Source organism: Rattus norvegicus, chromosome 9, assembly GCF_021556685.1.
Source record: "Rattus norvegicus strain SHRSP/BbbUtx chromosome 9, alternate assembly SHRSP_T2T, whole genome shotgun sequence".
Classification (NCBI taxonomy): domain Eukaryota; kingdom Metazoa; phylum Chordata; class Mammalia; order Rodentia; family Muridae; genus Rattus; species Rattus norvegicus.
The window spans coordinates 83,334,706-83,349,382 of record NC_141542.1 but is presented as its reverse complement, the minus strand read 5'-3'; the positions used below and the strand labels follow the sequence as shown (position 1 = coordinate 83,349,382).

Here is a 14,677-nt window from a genome sequence, read left to right as displayed (position 1 = left end):
CCACAATTGTTAAAGAAAATACAGATATTCAAAGTCTGGTAGTAACACGTGAAAGAATTTTATACTGTAATTCTCTCTGAAAATAATCTTAAACCAGACTTTGAATACTATTGCTCCTTTTGATTAATAATTGTGAGCTGATTACCTATATGCCATTAGTTTGCACAGAGCTTCCACGACCACAGTGGTTCCTGTGGCTGTGCCAGGACTAGATGACTCTGCTATTTTTGAAATCTCAAGAAGAATTACAGAAGCACAACTTAGGGCCACGCTCAGGGCTGAAGCTTGAAACCTATCAGTGTTTGGAGGTGTTCCCACTTCGGTTTCACAGATTTTGCCCAGCCTTTGCAGAGAGAGAGAGACCACCACGATGATGGGGTGCCTCCATGGCAACTTAATGAGCGTGACAAACAGGTAAGGCAGTCACACCTGTATCTGCAATGCTACAAGCCGGACAACAGCTGTGCTGAAGGGCAGAGGTGGTGAGAGATAAGGGCTGAGATGAAGAAGGGGTAATCCATCAGCAACACTGGAAGGTCCTACCACTCCCATCACCTGAAATACAAACAGAGCACATGACTAGCCTTGACCATTGCAATTTCATGCAACTGCAGTAAAGGAGTCTCATTCCCTACTAATAATAGGAACAAATTGGAGGTCGGGCATGTCATTCTCAGTCTCTTCTTTCTCGGTGCCCTCTGAGGCATGTAATGTCTGGAGTCAGGTCGGTCATTATACTGGATTCAGGCAAAGTTTTGTAGAATGATGTTTATAGCTAACTATGTAGGAAATGAGAGATGGATAATTGGGAGACTGAACACTTACTGGTGGGTTCAAGGCAGTGCCGTCAACAATCCTTGGTGGAGCAAATACTGAACAATGAGGATGGTCACAGCTCTATGTGCACTAAACTAGGCATTGCAACTACACGTTGGTTTGCCAAACTAGTTAAGCAGCTGATCCTACTGGATGATATGCTCTAGCATGGTTTTCACACATCGTACAAAACCTTGTGAGGACCGGACTCTAGATATTACATAAACAGTGAAGACAAATTTTCTTTGTATAAATCCTAGCCTGGCCAACTCATAGTATTATTTGGCCCTTAAAAAAAAAAAAGAAACAAAGAAAGAAAAATGAAGAAAAGAATAGCCTTCTTTTGTGTTTCTCCTCCCAAAACTATGTCAACCCCTAGCCAATTGTGCAGACTCCACCACCCCACTCTCCAACTGGCAGCCCTCAACTCTCAGCGCAACTTTGAGGTGATTGTCAAAGTAATGCATGGGAAGCAGCACCCCAACATCCCGCCTGGGCAGGGATGGGCCCCTGTATCTCCCATGCACCACCTTGAAATGTACCTCAGGGTTTGGAGTGTCACCTGAGCCGTCAGTGTTCACAGGTAGGTAAGGGGCACAAAGTAGTTGACCTGTAAATCTTCAGTTTAGAGAAATCAATAGCAGAGTTAAACTGTGCAAAGTTTCATAAGATTGCCACTTGGCTACTCACCAGATTGACACAGACATTGATCAGTGACCTAAGGTGAGGCAGGAAGGATATGATTGGCTGCCTCTGAAGTGTCAAACAAACCCCTTCAATCAAACTGCTGGCAGGCTCCCATTCAACCTGTCGCCTGGAATACAATATAGGAGCCATTAGCAACCTGGCTCCCTTCTGGAGACAGTCTGAAACAGTGAACGAGACAGTGATCCGACATCAACTAAGACAGGACATGTGTCTGAGACAGAGTGTTTCCCAAGGGATGACGTTTACCCATGCTGTTCCAAAAGTACAGAGCACACTGGGAGGGGAAGAAGGTACTGAAAACGTAGCAGAGGCACAGTCCTGCCCCACCGACTAATGAGACAAAATCTATTGAAGAAAAAACAGAGATGATGAATGGGTCATATTTTAAGGTCCCTGATGTCATTTTTGAGAGGGTTCCTATACTATCGACTCAGGAGATGTGAGAAATCTTCTAACAGAATAAATCCGCTCCCAGCTGCAGTTCTGAGATCTATTTATCAGACTGGTCTTGGTACCATCAACTTTCACACCACCCTATCAATGGGATTTTTATGGTATAAGTCCTGTCAAAAGATGAAATTTGAGGAAAATAGTCTAAAAATTTCTCGTTGCTTCCTGGGAAAGGATCTTGGATTAATTTTTATGCTATTACAGATGGTACAGCACACAATCCAACCAGATTAATACAGCCTGTGACTGTCTCAGTCTCTAGGACTCCAAATATTGAAGGTTGGGCTTTGCTGATTTGAAAATTATTTCTAAGCCTACACTTGCTATGAAACTGCATCCTGTACAATGAAAGAGTGGAGGTGTATCCCAAATGAGGAAACACTTACATCCTGGATGCCAAAAGCACCCAGGTAATCCACAGGTCAGTTTCAGCCAATGCTTTGTGTGTTGAAAGGAGGTCATATGAAGAGAATAGAAACAAACAAATAGTGTCTTGACATTCTGTTTCACAGGTAAAGTTTCCATAGCTGACCAAAAGTGTGCATGAATCAAAAAGTTCCTTTGGGGAGATGTGTCATTTATAACTGGCTGAACTATATGACAAATGAGTCATTTTATGGAGATCTTTAATATCTTAGATGTCAAAGTACTTAAGAGAAAGAATTTATTTTCACACACACTCGTAAGAATTTATAAATGTTTGATCAGCCATTTACTAATAGATGCAAATGTTCTAAAGGGATTATTAAAGAAATCGTGCTTAAGAACAGGCATCTCGGGCTGATGAGATGGCTCAGCAGTTAAGAGCACTGACTGCTCTTCCAGAGGTCCTGAGTTCAATTCCCAGCAACCACATGGTGGCTCACAACCATCTGTAATGGGATCTGATACAGTGTATTCATATAATAACATAAATAAATAAATCTAAAAGAAAAACCCCAAAACAACCCAAAATCAAATCAAACCAAACCAAAAAACCCAGGCACCTCTATGCCACTGAAACAAGTGACCTTGATATAGTGTCTTGACATCCATCACCATGGTACAAAATTATAGAAGAACCAGCACTTAGGCACTAGCCTGATATTGTTCAATTCTGCTTTTCTGTGAGTCCTCATGGTGGCATAAACATTCAGAGTGCTGGCTAATGTCCATAAAACTTGAACCTTAAGTACCACAGTCTGAGGCAAAGTTGCATTGATTTTGAGTTTAATTTGAAAAGGTGGTTGGAGCTCTCTCATTCATTTGCATTTGAAGTTTCCATTCATCGGTTGTGAATTGTAGTGTCTTGCCAGGTAGGCTAGTGAAGCAGCATCAGCAAACTTGAAGGGGATGAATGGATATTTCTTAGGCCACCAGGACATCTCCAGGCTGTGACTGTGTTCATTTAGAGCTCCACTGAGTAAGGTGAATGTCTGGGTTTGTTATCCGAGACTTTAAAGTTGCAGTTTGGCCAATATCTATAAAAACCTGAATTTTTCTAAATTTCTAGCTACCTACCCAAACTTGACAACTATATGAAATGTAGCACTTTTCGTATCAGATTAATGTTTCTCTTTTCCATTGTGCTGGCTATTTGGAAGGCACTCGCTGTCTTACTTCAAAAGGGATTACGTTGTGAGTTCCAATTTCTCTCTGAGAAATGGACAGACACTTCCTCAAGATGAACACATACATCCCTAAAGAGACGTGATTTCCTCAAAACAAATATGGTTATTGGGGAATGTATATTATCTATGAATAAATACCACCTGAAAACTTAATTAACCACTGATTGACCTAAGGTGTTCAAAATTTCTAACCCTATGCTCTGTAATATCCGAACAGGAAGCCTTCTCACCTCAAGGTGGGCATCTTGTGGATTTTGTTGAACATTCTATCCAGTCTCTTCAGAATGAGGATAAGAGCTGGCCTCACAGCCTCTGCTGACCAGTCAGTAATGGGAAGCATCTCCATGATGTAGCGTCGAAGGCCTCGGCTCTCCATTGTCTGGGTGTCATATGGTGCCAGCTTCAGAAGGGAGTGTGCAATTTCTGCCAGCCTAAAATGATTTTAGAAATAGAAGAACATACCTTATTGGGGCTATTTCTACACAGTGTCATGCCAACCACCTCATGCTAATCAACGTATCAACTTCTTAACTAAAAAAGTTCTCCCCAACATCCTTTAATTCTTCTGTTCTTCTTACACATATCAAATTTTTTTTTGGTTCTTTTTTTTCGGAGCTGGGGACCGAACCCAGGGCCTTGCGCTTCCTAGGTAAGTGCTCTACCACTGAGCTAAATCCCCAGCCCCACACATATCAATTTAATGATATGTGCACATGTATAGTTATAGAGAATCATGGGATATTTCAGAGAGTAAACATGAAGACAACTTAGAAAGATTAAGGACAGCTCAAATGTATCTAAAGAATGCCGCTTCTTTTTGTGTGTGACAGGTCTTATGCTACCCGGATTAGCCTTGAACTTGCTGTATAGCAGAAAAATGAGCTTGAATATTATATTCTTTTGCCTCATCCTCCCAAGTGCTGGAATTACAGATGTCTGATATCATGCCTGGTTGTTTGTGGTGCTGGGAATAAAATCCAGGACTTTGTGTATGCTAAACAGGAACTCTGCCAATTTCCTACATCCTCAATTTACAGAGAATGTAATTGAACACACACTGTATACACACACACACACACACACACACACACACACACACACACACACACACACCCGAAAACAAAACAAGCACTAACTCGTGTGGAGATCTATTAATTAGAAGTAGTACAATGGGAATATTGTACCTTTCCTTTTTCAAATATTAACTATAGCATTTTAATAAAGAGAAAAGTTGATAGCCCAGGAGAGGCAAAATAAATGCTTGAAAGGCTCTACAGTATGACCTCTAGGCTCCACTTCAGGAATAATATCTAAGCCTTTGCCTACCCCTCCAATGCTTAGATGCCCTAACATGTATCCCATTGGACTAGCTTCACACATGGAAGAACTCGTTACTATCAAGGGAAGCCATTCCACCTTCAGAGGTCTGCACTGTTAGAAGCTGCTGCCATGTTACGTCTCTAAATTGTCTCTAATATCTTCTTGCTAGGCTTAATTATGAATGCACAAGTCCAGTTGATCGTCTTCATGGCAATCCTTCATAGCCAGGAAATAGTTCCCATCCCTTCATACGCACCGGCTTCACTCCTAACGGGCATGGAAACCGTGTGTGAGTGTGGGTGCCGTAAAGAAATGCCTCAAATGGTCAGCACTTGGTATTACTTACGTTTCTCATAAGCGTGTCACACAGAGATGATTCTTTCTTAGATGGCTTATATTCAGATAACAGCAGTTTTATCCACACGGACTCTTCTAGATACCTTCACCTTATCCCTGCACATTCTCAGGCACTCCACTGTAACAATAACCAGTCTAGAGCAACTTGGGTTCTTGTAAGCCATATTTTATTGAAGACAGTGATTCAATATGCCTAAGTGCATATTGTGTGGTTGAATAATCACTAGAGTTTAGTTCTCTAAAAAAGATGTGCTTTAAAGATAGCTTTGGGACATGTTTTAAAAATGATTCATCTACTGTTAGCTTGAGAATAATAGAGCCAGAAATGAGGGGGGGGGAACCTTAGAGAATAATATGTAAGTTTCTGTAAACTTTAGTCGTGAAAAATGGATTAGTGGCGAGCCTACAAGAAAGTTTCCTTTCATATGTTTTCAACCCTACCTCCATGATAGCATGCATTTGCAATCTTATTCCTGTTTTAAGAAGATAATCGTTACTCTGGGTCTTTTTGGATGGCAACTCAAGAGTTCTCATTGAGAAGGGAGGAGAAGACGAAGAGCATGGGTCAAAAGGCAGAGCAGGAGCAAGGAAGCAAGGAAGACTGAGGTGGGGGGAGGGAAAGAAAGGAAGGAGAAGGACACGGCAAGAAATTCCTTTTGGCCAGAGAGTCTAACTAATCAAGAATATTTTCACTGAGAATGCTGAAATTAGTCAGATATTGTGCAAGTGCAGAGTACAGACTCCCTCAACACTGTTTCTTAGCTCTTTAGACTGATCCAAACTATTTGAGCAAACATCTTCCATGTTATTTGGGATATATAAGTCCCATTTCCCCTTTTACAGCCAAGTTTTCTCTGATTGGGTACTATTCACTCTTAAACTTGTAAATATGACTCACAACTCCAAAATTTATGATTAGTTTGACTTAACACACACACACACACACACACACACACACACACACACACACACACTGAAATGACAAGAAACGTTAATATACGTAGGCACCGGTCACTGTATTTGGATCTGTCCCCCTCGCAGTGTAACACAGAACCTCTGTATTCAGTCAAAGAAGCATACACTTGTGTTTCCTCAAAAGCTTGTTGTTTGGTTGTACATTAATAGGGGACATTCGGTTATATAGTATCTGAGTAACCCACTCCTCTCTCACTATCCTGGCTCCAGAAAGCTGGCTTGTGACAAATCACATATGACATAAATAATATCTACATGGCCACCCAGAGCTGGCCCTTATCCATTAGAAAGGAATTATGGATGACCCTGTTCATTGTATCACTCTCTTTCTTTTCAACAAATAGCAACTGGGAGACATTGCTTGTCCTTTGTTTTACTTATTTGCTCGTTTGTAGTAAGACTAGGGTCTCCCTGTATAGCCAAGATTATCCCGGAACTGTGAAGACAAAACTAGCCTTGAACTTTGGTCCTTCTGTTTCTTAACTCACTGATCACTGGGGTTAACACCATGGACAGCATTATTTTTAATAATTATTATTTCACCAAACAATGACTTTTCTATTCTATTAATGTTATGGTTTTATAGCATATAATATTTTGCTAATTACTTTAAGACTCCAGAAAGTCAGGCTGGAGAGATGACTCAGCGGTTAAAAGCACTGACTGCTCTTCCAGAGGTCCTGAGTTCAAATCCCAGCAATCACATGGTGGCTCACAACCATCTGTAATGAGATCTGATGTCCTCTTCTGGTGTGTCTGAAGACAGCTACAGTGTACTTATATATAATGAATAAATAAATCTTTTTTTAAAAAAAAAAGACTCCAGAAGGTCAATATCAAATTTATGGTTCACAAATAAATCTAATATGATTTCATATTAATTTTTGTGTCAATCTCATCACAAACAAAAATATTTACAGGTGGCACTACCTTTTTCCAATTTCTACTTAGTGTATTCTATCTCTTTGTATCATGTAGTTTAAATGTTGCCTGGAAATAATAAACAGTTATTATACAAGTGATTTTAGTACTTGCAACAGTTTTATTTTCTTTTTGACTTTTGGAATGGACTATGATAACTTTGAAAATTAGGGATTTATTTTAAAGCCCTAATATCTAATATAATGTAGTTAACTTTCATTAGTGTTAATGTCTATTGTACCTTAAATCTACACTAAGTCCCAAGTAGTAACTTAGGGCTTGTTTAACTTTAGTGTTAGCCTCTAGAGGGCGCTCAAGGCCTCTCTAATCTTAGTTTTCCTTCCCTTACATATCCAAAGACTTATAGAACAGTCCTACAATCCCTAGACACATATAGACATGCACACAAATACACTCACACACAGACACTGATACATAGATATATACAGACGTACACACAGAATTAGACAATCATACATAAAAATACACATGGATACACACACAGACACACATACACACACACACAGATACAGACATACACAAACACTGATACATACAGAGAAACAAAACACATGTAGACACACATAGACATGAATACTACGCAGACACATATGCACATGCATACTGATACAGACACACACTGACATACATACAAAGACACACACATAGAGACAGACACAAACACTCACATACAGACACACAGGACACACACATATAGAGACACCTAAACACACACACACACACTCAGATGAACACAGACACATGGAGAGACAGACACATATACACATGTACAGACATACACAGACACATACACATATAGACACACATGCAGAAACAGACACATAGACACACATATATAGACACACAGACACATGCAGAGATAGACACAGACAGACAGACAGACAGACAGACAGCCACAAAATGCCTGTTTCTGAATGCAATGTTTGTCTATTCACAGAATTACTCAGGTGAATTAGAGATAGAGTCCTCAGTTGCCAAGGCAACAACAGGTCCTTGAACCACTGCAGTCTTCTGTGTAGGAGCTGCAGTCATCAGTGTGAAATAACCTCTTCCCCACCACTGCACAGTAGGGAGGGCTGGAGCTCTCCAGCATGGATGGGTGTGTACCCACACCTCAGGAAAGGCAAGAGGTTGACAGGGAAAGAGCTTATGTTGAGGTCATGCTTCTGCCCTCCTCTGTAACTTCACCCAACACTTACTAAATTCCTTTCAGAAGATCAATTTAAGAAAAAAAAAAAAAACAAAAAAACAAAGCAGTTACTGTTCAGGAAATTGGTATGTTCTGGCAAATTACAATGTGGTGCCTGGAGGGCTTGGGGAGAACTATACATTTAGTGTTGTAGATGGATTAAACATTCAAAGTCAGTCTTTTGTTAACCATGAACTTTTACTTTGAAGGAATTCTTATGATCCTTTAAAAACTGCTAGAAATAAGCTACTGGGTACTCTGGGATCACATTTTAAAATCTATCGAACAGTAAATTATAAACTGAATTCCCATTTTAAAATCATTGCCAATTTCTGAGATCCCTTTAATAGATAAAATGTTTACCAGAAGGATCTAAATGGTATGTACCCAAGTCACAGGAAAAAAATTATTCTAAATATCTCATTCCTTTTCTTGGACGAAGCCTTCCCACTCCCTCCCCAAAACCCCAGCCACCCACACCCCCCCACCCACACACACACCTCAGTCCAGCACACAGGCACAGGCACAGGCTTAGGCTCTGAGCATCACACTCCCAGGCAGAGGTGGAACATGTGTATGGGTACCTCATGTGGGACTTCACATCCAACAGCTCCAGGGCAGTGACCCGTGGTTCCCCAGCAAGGTTTTGAAGGATCTTCAGCCTTGGCCCACAATGCTTATAGAACTCTGTGCAAATGTTCAGCAGAGATTCCCGGGGTCTTCTGAATTCTTCTCGACTAATTCGTTCATCTAATTCTTCTCTGGGAAGGCCTTGCCCTTCCTCTAGTAAATGGAGGTTTTCCCTATGGAATTATGAATAGTTAACCAGGACTCAGAAAACATGGGCACTTAGTCACTATGAATGAAGGGTGTGCAGGGTGTCACATGACAGAGAAATATGCTTCCCACTGAGTTAAGGAATTGGTAGGCAGAGCTCCGCAGAAGCTCCTTTGGGGGATGAAGAAAATTTATCATTTCAGACACACTGCGGTGACTTTCCCAGAGCAGTTTCCTGAGGATTTACATGGAAACAGTAGTGTCATGCATCCGATGTAGGAGTTGAATGGAATCGGTACCCAGGTCTAAAGAAATCATCTCAGTGTCAGAAGGGGTGTGAAGAGGGAGCTAGTCCTTTTGTACCTGATAAAGTGCAGCTTGGCTCCTTGCTCTGGGTACCTGTGAATCAGAACAGCAACTGGCATAAGCTTCAGGGGAAGAAGGGGACTCATTGCCAGAGTTTCCTAGAGTTTTCATATCATCTTCTTTAGGGACACCCTTTGATACATGTACACACACATACTAACCCTCACAAGTACTATCTTCTTTCATTGGGTCACCACTAATACAGCAATTATAGCTCCTATAAAACTTGTTTCATTGTCCTATGAGGAGCATAAAGAAGTGTAAGGATTTATATAAACTCATGGAGTATAGCCAAAGGAGGGAATTGGAAAAAAAAAAGCCAACTTTGAAATCTGGGCCTTTCTTTTAAACATGATGGGGGGAAGAGGGTCTCTCTACTCCAAAGGCCTGGTGAAGCCTCTGGCCATCTTGGAGTCCAATAGACCCAGCACAACCATTACCTCATGAAGGCTGTGTGAGTTTGTGATGATTTTCTAAGTAGTTCTGGTATTTTCTTGTACCTCTAAACTCTCACCCTCTTTTATCTTGGAAGGTTTCCTTTGTAGATTTTTACACTTAAGGCTGTGATTGTTTTATTTTGTTTTGTTTTGAGGATTCCTCTTATCCCCAGCCACTGAAGTGCATCAGAGAGGCCACAGAAGCAGAGGGCACAGTGAGTTACCTGGTGTTAACTCCAGACGACATGGTGTGGTTGGCTGTGGTGGTTCCCTTGTGCCCTTGATCACTCCTACTCATCTGTGGTGCTGTCATGGGCCTGCAGTGGTTTCCAGAACAAAGCAACAAAGGAGGAGACAGTTACAAAATTCTCAAGCTGGGAAGTCCACCTAAGAATGTTTGAGAATCTTAAAAGGATAGGAGGTCCAGCTTTAGGTACTTCAGTCCTGAGAGGCCATTAAAAGACATGGCTCCTTCCCAGTTCTTCACACATACCAGACTTTAAGTTCTAAGTCTTGGTTCTCAGTTTTAAAGCATGACTCTTCAAATAAGACTTGGGCACAAACTGCCAGTCGATCATAAAAAGACCACTCAGCAGTTCCTTAGGGGGCAGGCAGTCCAGCACTAGAGATAACAATAAAAAGCACTTAAATACACACCAGAACAACTCTATCTTTCTGAGAAATTATCACCTAATGTGATCACTCTTTCAGTGAAAATTTTACCCAATTCTCTCTAGGAAGTGAGTAAATGCCTACTTTAAGTCAGAAGTTTAGTAAGATTTAAATGATTTCATTTACCGTCTTGGGCCTTTCCTTTGGCTTTAAATAAAATTCTGCCTATATATAGATATCTGAGGCACAGAAAGGATGACATAGATTCTTGGAGCATCTGGATGATGAAATCTTTATGGCCCATTCTAGATCTGAACGCTGAGTATGGCAAGTAAACTTTTGATAATGGCAGAAGGACACCTCTTCCCATACTTTGGTTTGGTAGGTAGAACTTGAAAATGGTTGCAAGGACTTTGGGCCTAGTTTTACTCTAATGGTGCATTTAAAAGCAGTCTTTGTCCCCCCTCTGTCTGAAGACAGAAATTTGAAGCATGAAGATTCAATACCCTATTGCCAGGTTAAAGGATTAAGGGGACCATGGAAAAAGATTAAGATGCCTTCTAAATGCAGAGTTGCTCCTGGTAGAGAGAGATAGCAAAGAAACTGCTCAGAGGAAAGCCACATATAACTAAGTTCTGCAAAACTTGAATGAGCTAGGGAGTGGGTTCTCCCCTGAGTTAAATACTCAGGCTGAGTGATGCCTACATTTCCTTCCATTGAGCCTCTGAGAATAGCTGATCCTTCCTGGATGCTGTTCATAGAACGATGAGATACAAAGTTTTGTTTTGGTTCCCTAACTTTCTGATAGAATTATAGAATACTCTCTCTATGTATGCAATTTAACTGTTAAATATCTCTTTTCATAGGATAAGAAAATTAGCAATATGGATACGAAAAGGGACTCTTCTTTAAAAACTAGCAAACTAGACAAATGGACAAGAACATGGGAAAGAGGCTTTGTAGGAGAAAAACAGAAGGATGGGGTAGGGATGTGGGGTTGGAGTGGTTGGGATACACTGCAAACAGTAGGAATTATCTCAAAACAAATAAAAACAAATAAAATCAATTATGTTGTGTTACTACTAACCAAAAGGCTCTCTCTTTTCTACAAAAGGGGTTTTAAATACAGAGGAGTACTGAAAGGCACAGACTCTATTTCAGTATTTACTTAAGATTGTAGAAGTGAGGATGTGTGTGCCTGGCACAGGTGGGAGGGTAGAGAAAACTCTGGAGCCTCCATTCTGAGGATCCAGCTTACTCTATCCTGACAAGCCCCTTATCAACTGAGCTACAGGATTTTAAATGCCCAAAGCTTTATCCATAACTCTTCATGGACTTTTTGGCAAGTAAAATTTGTATTTTTGATGTGTTTAATTCCTTTGTCATTATAAAGGTAATAGAAAGGAAAAAAGTTGCAGTCATATCATGTGAAAAGAAATAACTACAGTAGCATTTGGGAAAGGTTGGTTACTGTTCTTGCCTTTGTTGTAGGGAGACTTTGGAGACAGGTGTGGAAGTAATAGGCTACATTAATTATATTCCGGTCTTTGGAAGCATCTTCTCTAAGGCTTTCCTGAAACCATCAGCAAATTGTCTGGACTACTCACTGAAACATAAGTTTGTCAAGTTTTTCCTGGCTCTCTGTTCCACCCTTTTCTGTGTATTCATTTTGGTGAAGATGAGCATTTGAGGGTGAAATTTAACCTGTTCATTCCACACCTCTCTCCTAGGTCTCCCTAAAACAGAGTTGAGAATAGTAACCAACCTTTTCCAAATGCTACTGTAATAAATTTTTTCTACATGATATGACTGCAATTCTTTCCTCTTTTCTATGCCACCCAAGATTTTGGGGCTCCATTCTGCTTGCGTAGGTTGGCAGCATGGTTCATCATTGGAAACTGACCATACATCACCACTCATGGACAACAATCCCACTTACTGTCATTCATATATTACATCTGAAAATAACTAAATAGGGTCAGCGAGATGACTCAGTTGGTGAAGACGATGGCCTCCAAGCCTGGCAACCTGAGTTTGATTCCTGGGACCCTCTTGAGAGATGGGGGAATTGGTCCTTGGGCAGGGTCAGGAGTGAAATCATAGGCAGAACTTTAGGCTGGCATGTGGACATACAGAACAGCAGAATGGAATGGAGGAGCAAATACACACACCCAGGGTGGTCCCCCTCAGTACCTCTAGGAAGGATATCTATAGCTTTAGTTAATTTAGAGAGAATGGGCAAGAAAGGCAGCTACATGCCTTGTACCCTGCTCTTGTCTTTTCTGCTCTCAGCCATCCTTTGTCTACTTACAGCCCTCAGCATGCCCTTCCTGCTGGGCTAGCTCATCTCCTTTCATTTAATCCAAGAATCGTGTCACAGGACAGCTTCTTGAACTGGTGCCCATGTGAGTTTCTTCCCCAGATCTCTCTCTCTCTCTCTCTCTCTCTCTCTCTCTCTCTCTCTCTCTCTCTCTCTCTCTCTCCTCCTCCTCCTCCTCCTCCTCCTCCTCCTCCTCCTCCTCCTCCTCCTCCTCCTCCTCCTGGCATTATTCGATCCTGTTCTATGACAAATCTATTCCTTCTGGAATAGAGTAACTTTCTGAAGTGTGTATTTGCTTTGTAGTTTCTAAAATTACAGTGAAAAATCCTACTCTTTATGAGTAGTAAAATAATAAAAGAATGCTTAGTTACAGTTGCAAATGCACATCTCGGAATACTTAAATAGGCCGAGCAAGATGGCCTGGTGAGCAAAGGTGCTTGGCCCCAAGCCTGACGAAGGGAGTTCAGCTCCTGGGACCCACATGATAGAAGAGGAGAACTGATCCTCACAACACGTCCTCTGAATTGTGTGTGCATTCACACTCATTCTCTCTCTTGTCTCCACCCCCTTGTCTGATTCTGAAAATGTAAAAACTAAAAATTAATCAAACAGATAATTAAAATGTGGATGCTAGCATCACATTCACTAACATGTCCCTTTGCTAAAGATTTGTTTACCACTGGGCTAAAAAAAATCTCCACAGAAGCACATCGAGTTATAAGTAATTGTGTGTTTAGTGATCATATAGGAAAGTCATCGTTATTGCTACTGCCACTGTTCAGAATACTTAGCACTAAATATCCAGGTAATTTATGTAGTATTTACAGTTTTTAGCCATAAGGGCTTGAGTAGCTGTCTCTACAAAGAGATTGTCTGTAAGCCATAGACAAAGGCCAGGTTTTAGAGATATTTAGCCACAACCAGTTTCCTCATCTTTTCAATGGATACATGTTGTTTCAGGCTGTGGATATCTGCCTCTGAGATTACCTGGTGAGGACCTCCACACTGTACAAAAGTGCTTGCAGGGATGTGGCCAGAGCAGCTGTGGCAGCAATCTCCTCCCGGGCAGCAGGCACGGTCTCTACCTGTGACGTCTGCCTCTTCATCTTCTGTAGGTAGCATGGAACTAAGGCCTCCAAGACCATCAGCATCTGAAGGCTGTAAGCACCAGAAAGAAAGCCAGGTCACATCGTATTTGGGCTGTGTGACATCCAGAAGCATGGAAACGCCACCAGAGGAATTCTTTTCCCTTTCCTGTGCAACACCAAGCAAAAGCAATGAAGGCTGCTGGATGTGTTGACTGTCATTAATTAATTCAGCACCCAGTGACAGGTGAGGAAGCCTTTCTTAATGAAGCACATGAGCTAGGTAAGAAGAATTAGCCATTGTGCGAGTGGGCAAAAGAAGAGCAGAATATTGGCAGTGCTAGCCACCATTCAGAGTGACGGGCTTCATTCTCCAGCAAAGCCTCTGTTTGGGAATGTGTTGAGGGCAATTTTGCAGCCAAAGTAATTTTGAGACAACATTAGATCCTTCGGAAGCCTAAACCGTTTCACAGCAAGAGTTGGTAGGTGCTGTTTGGTGGAATCTGGCAATATGTCCTAACTAGAGTGTGAGGACACGACTCACGGGAGAGGGTGCACACTTGGCATAGTACAGATCTGTCAGAAACCTCAGATCAAAAAGAGAATGGAATCAAAACACCAGGTCTGCCGTGTCTTTTTCAGCACCGGGTCCTGCTTTCTGAAGGGATACTGCACAGAACCAGAGCTCTACCGTAAGAATGTGACAATTTTCA

The 14,677-nt window shown here is 41.3% G+C and overlaps 1 protein-coding gene across 13 annotated transcripts in view; it reads right to left on the bottom strand.

The window, feature by feature from the left end:
* Nucleotides 1-14,677, bottom strand: part of Unc80 (unc-80 subunit of NALCN channel complex) — a 179,283-nt gene that overhangs the window by 25,493 nt on the left and 139,113 nt on the right. For 11 of the 13 annotated variants that reach the window (XM_087569006.1, XM_087569011.1, XM_087569007.1 and 8 more), the window contains 7 exons: nucleotides 13,867-14,037; nucleotides 10,172-10,264; nucleotides 9,508-9,543; nucleotides 8,952-9,170; nucleotides 3,815-4,015; nucleotides 1,507-1,630; nucleotides 430-555 (listed from right to left, as the gene is read on the bottom strand). In XM_087569006.1, coding sequence (XP_087425132.1) covers nucleotides 430-555; nucleotides 1,507-1,630; nucleotides 3,815-4,015; nucleotides 8,952-9,170; nucleotides 9,508-9,543; nucleotides 10,172-10,264; nucleotides 13,867-14,037 — 970 coding nt within the window. The remainder of the gene's footprint in view (nucleotides 1-429; nucleotides 556-1,506; nucleotides 1,631-3,814; nucleotides 4,016-8,951; nucleotides 9,171-9,507; nucleotides 9,544-10,171; nucleotides 10,265-13,866; nucleotides 14,038-14,677) is intronic. The other 2 variants (XM_087569012.1, XM_087569013.1) reach the window with 1 other exon arrangement.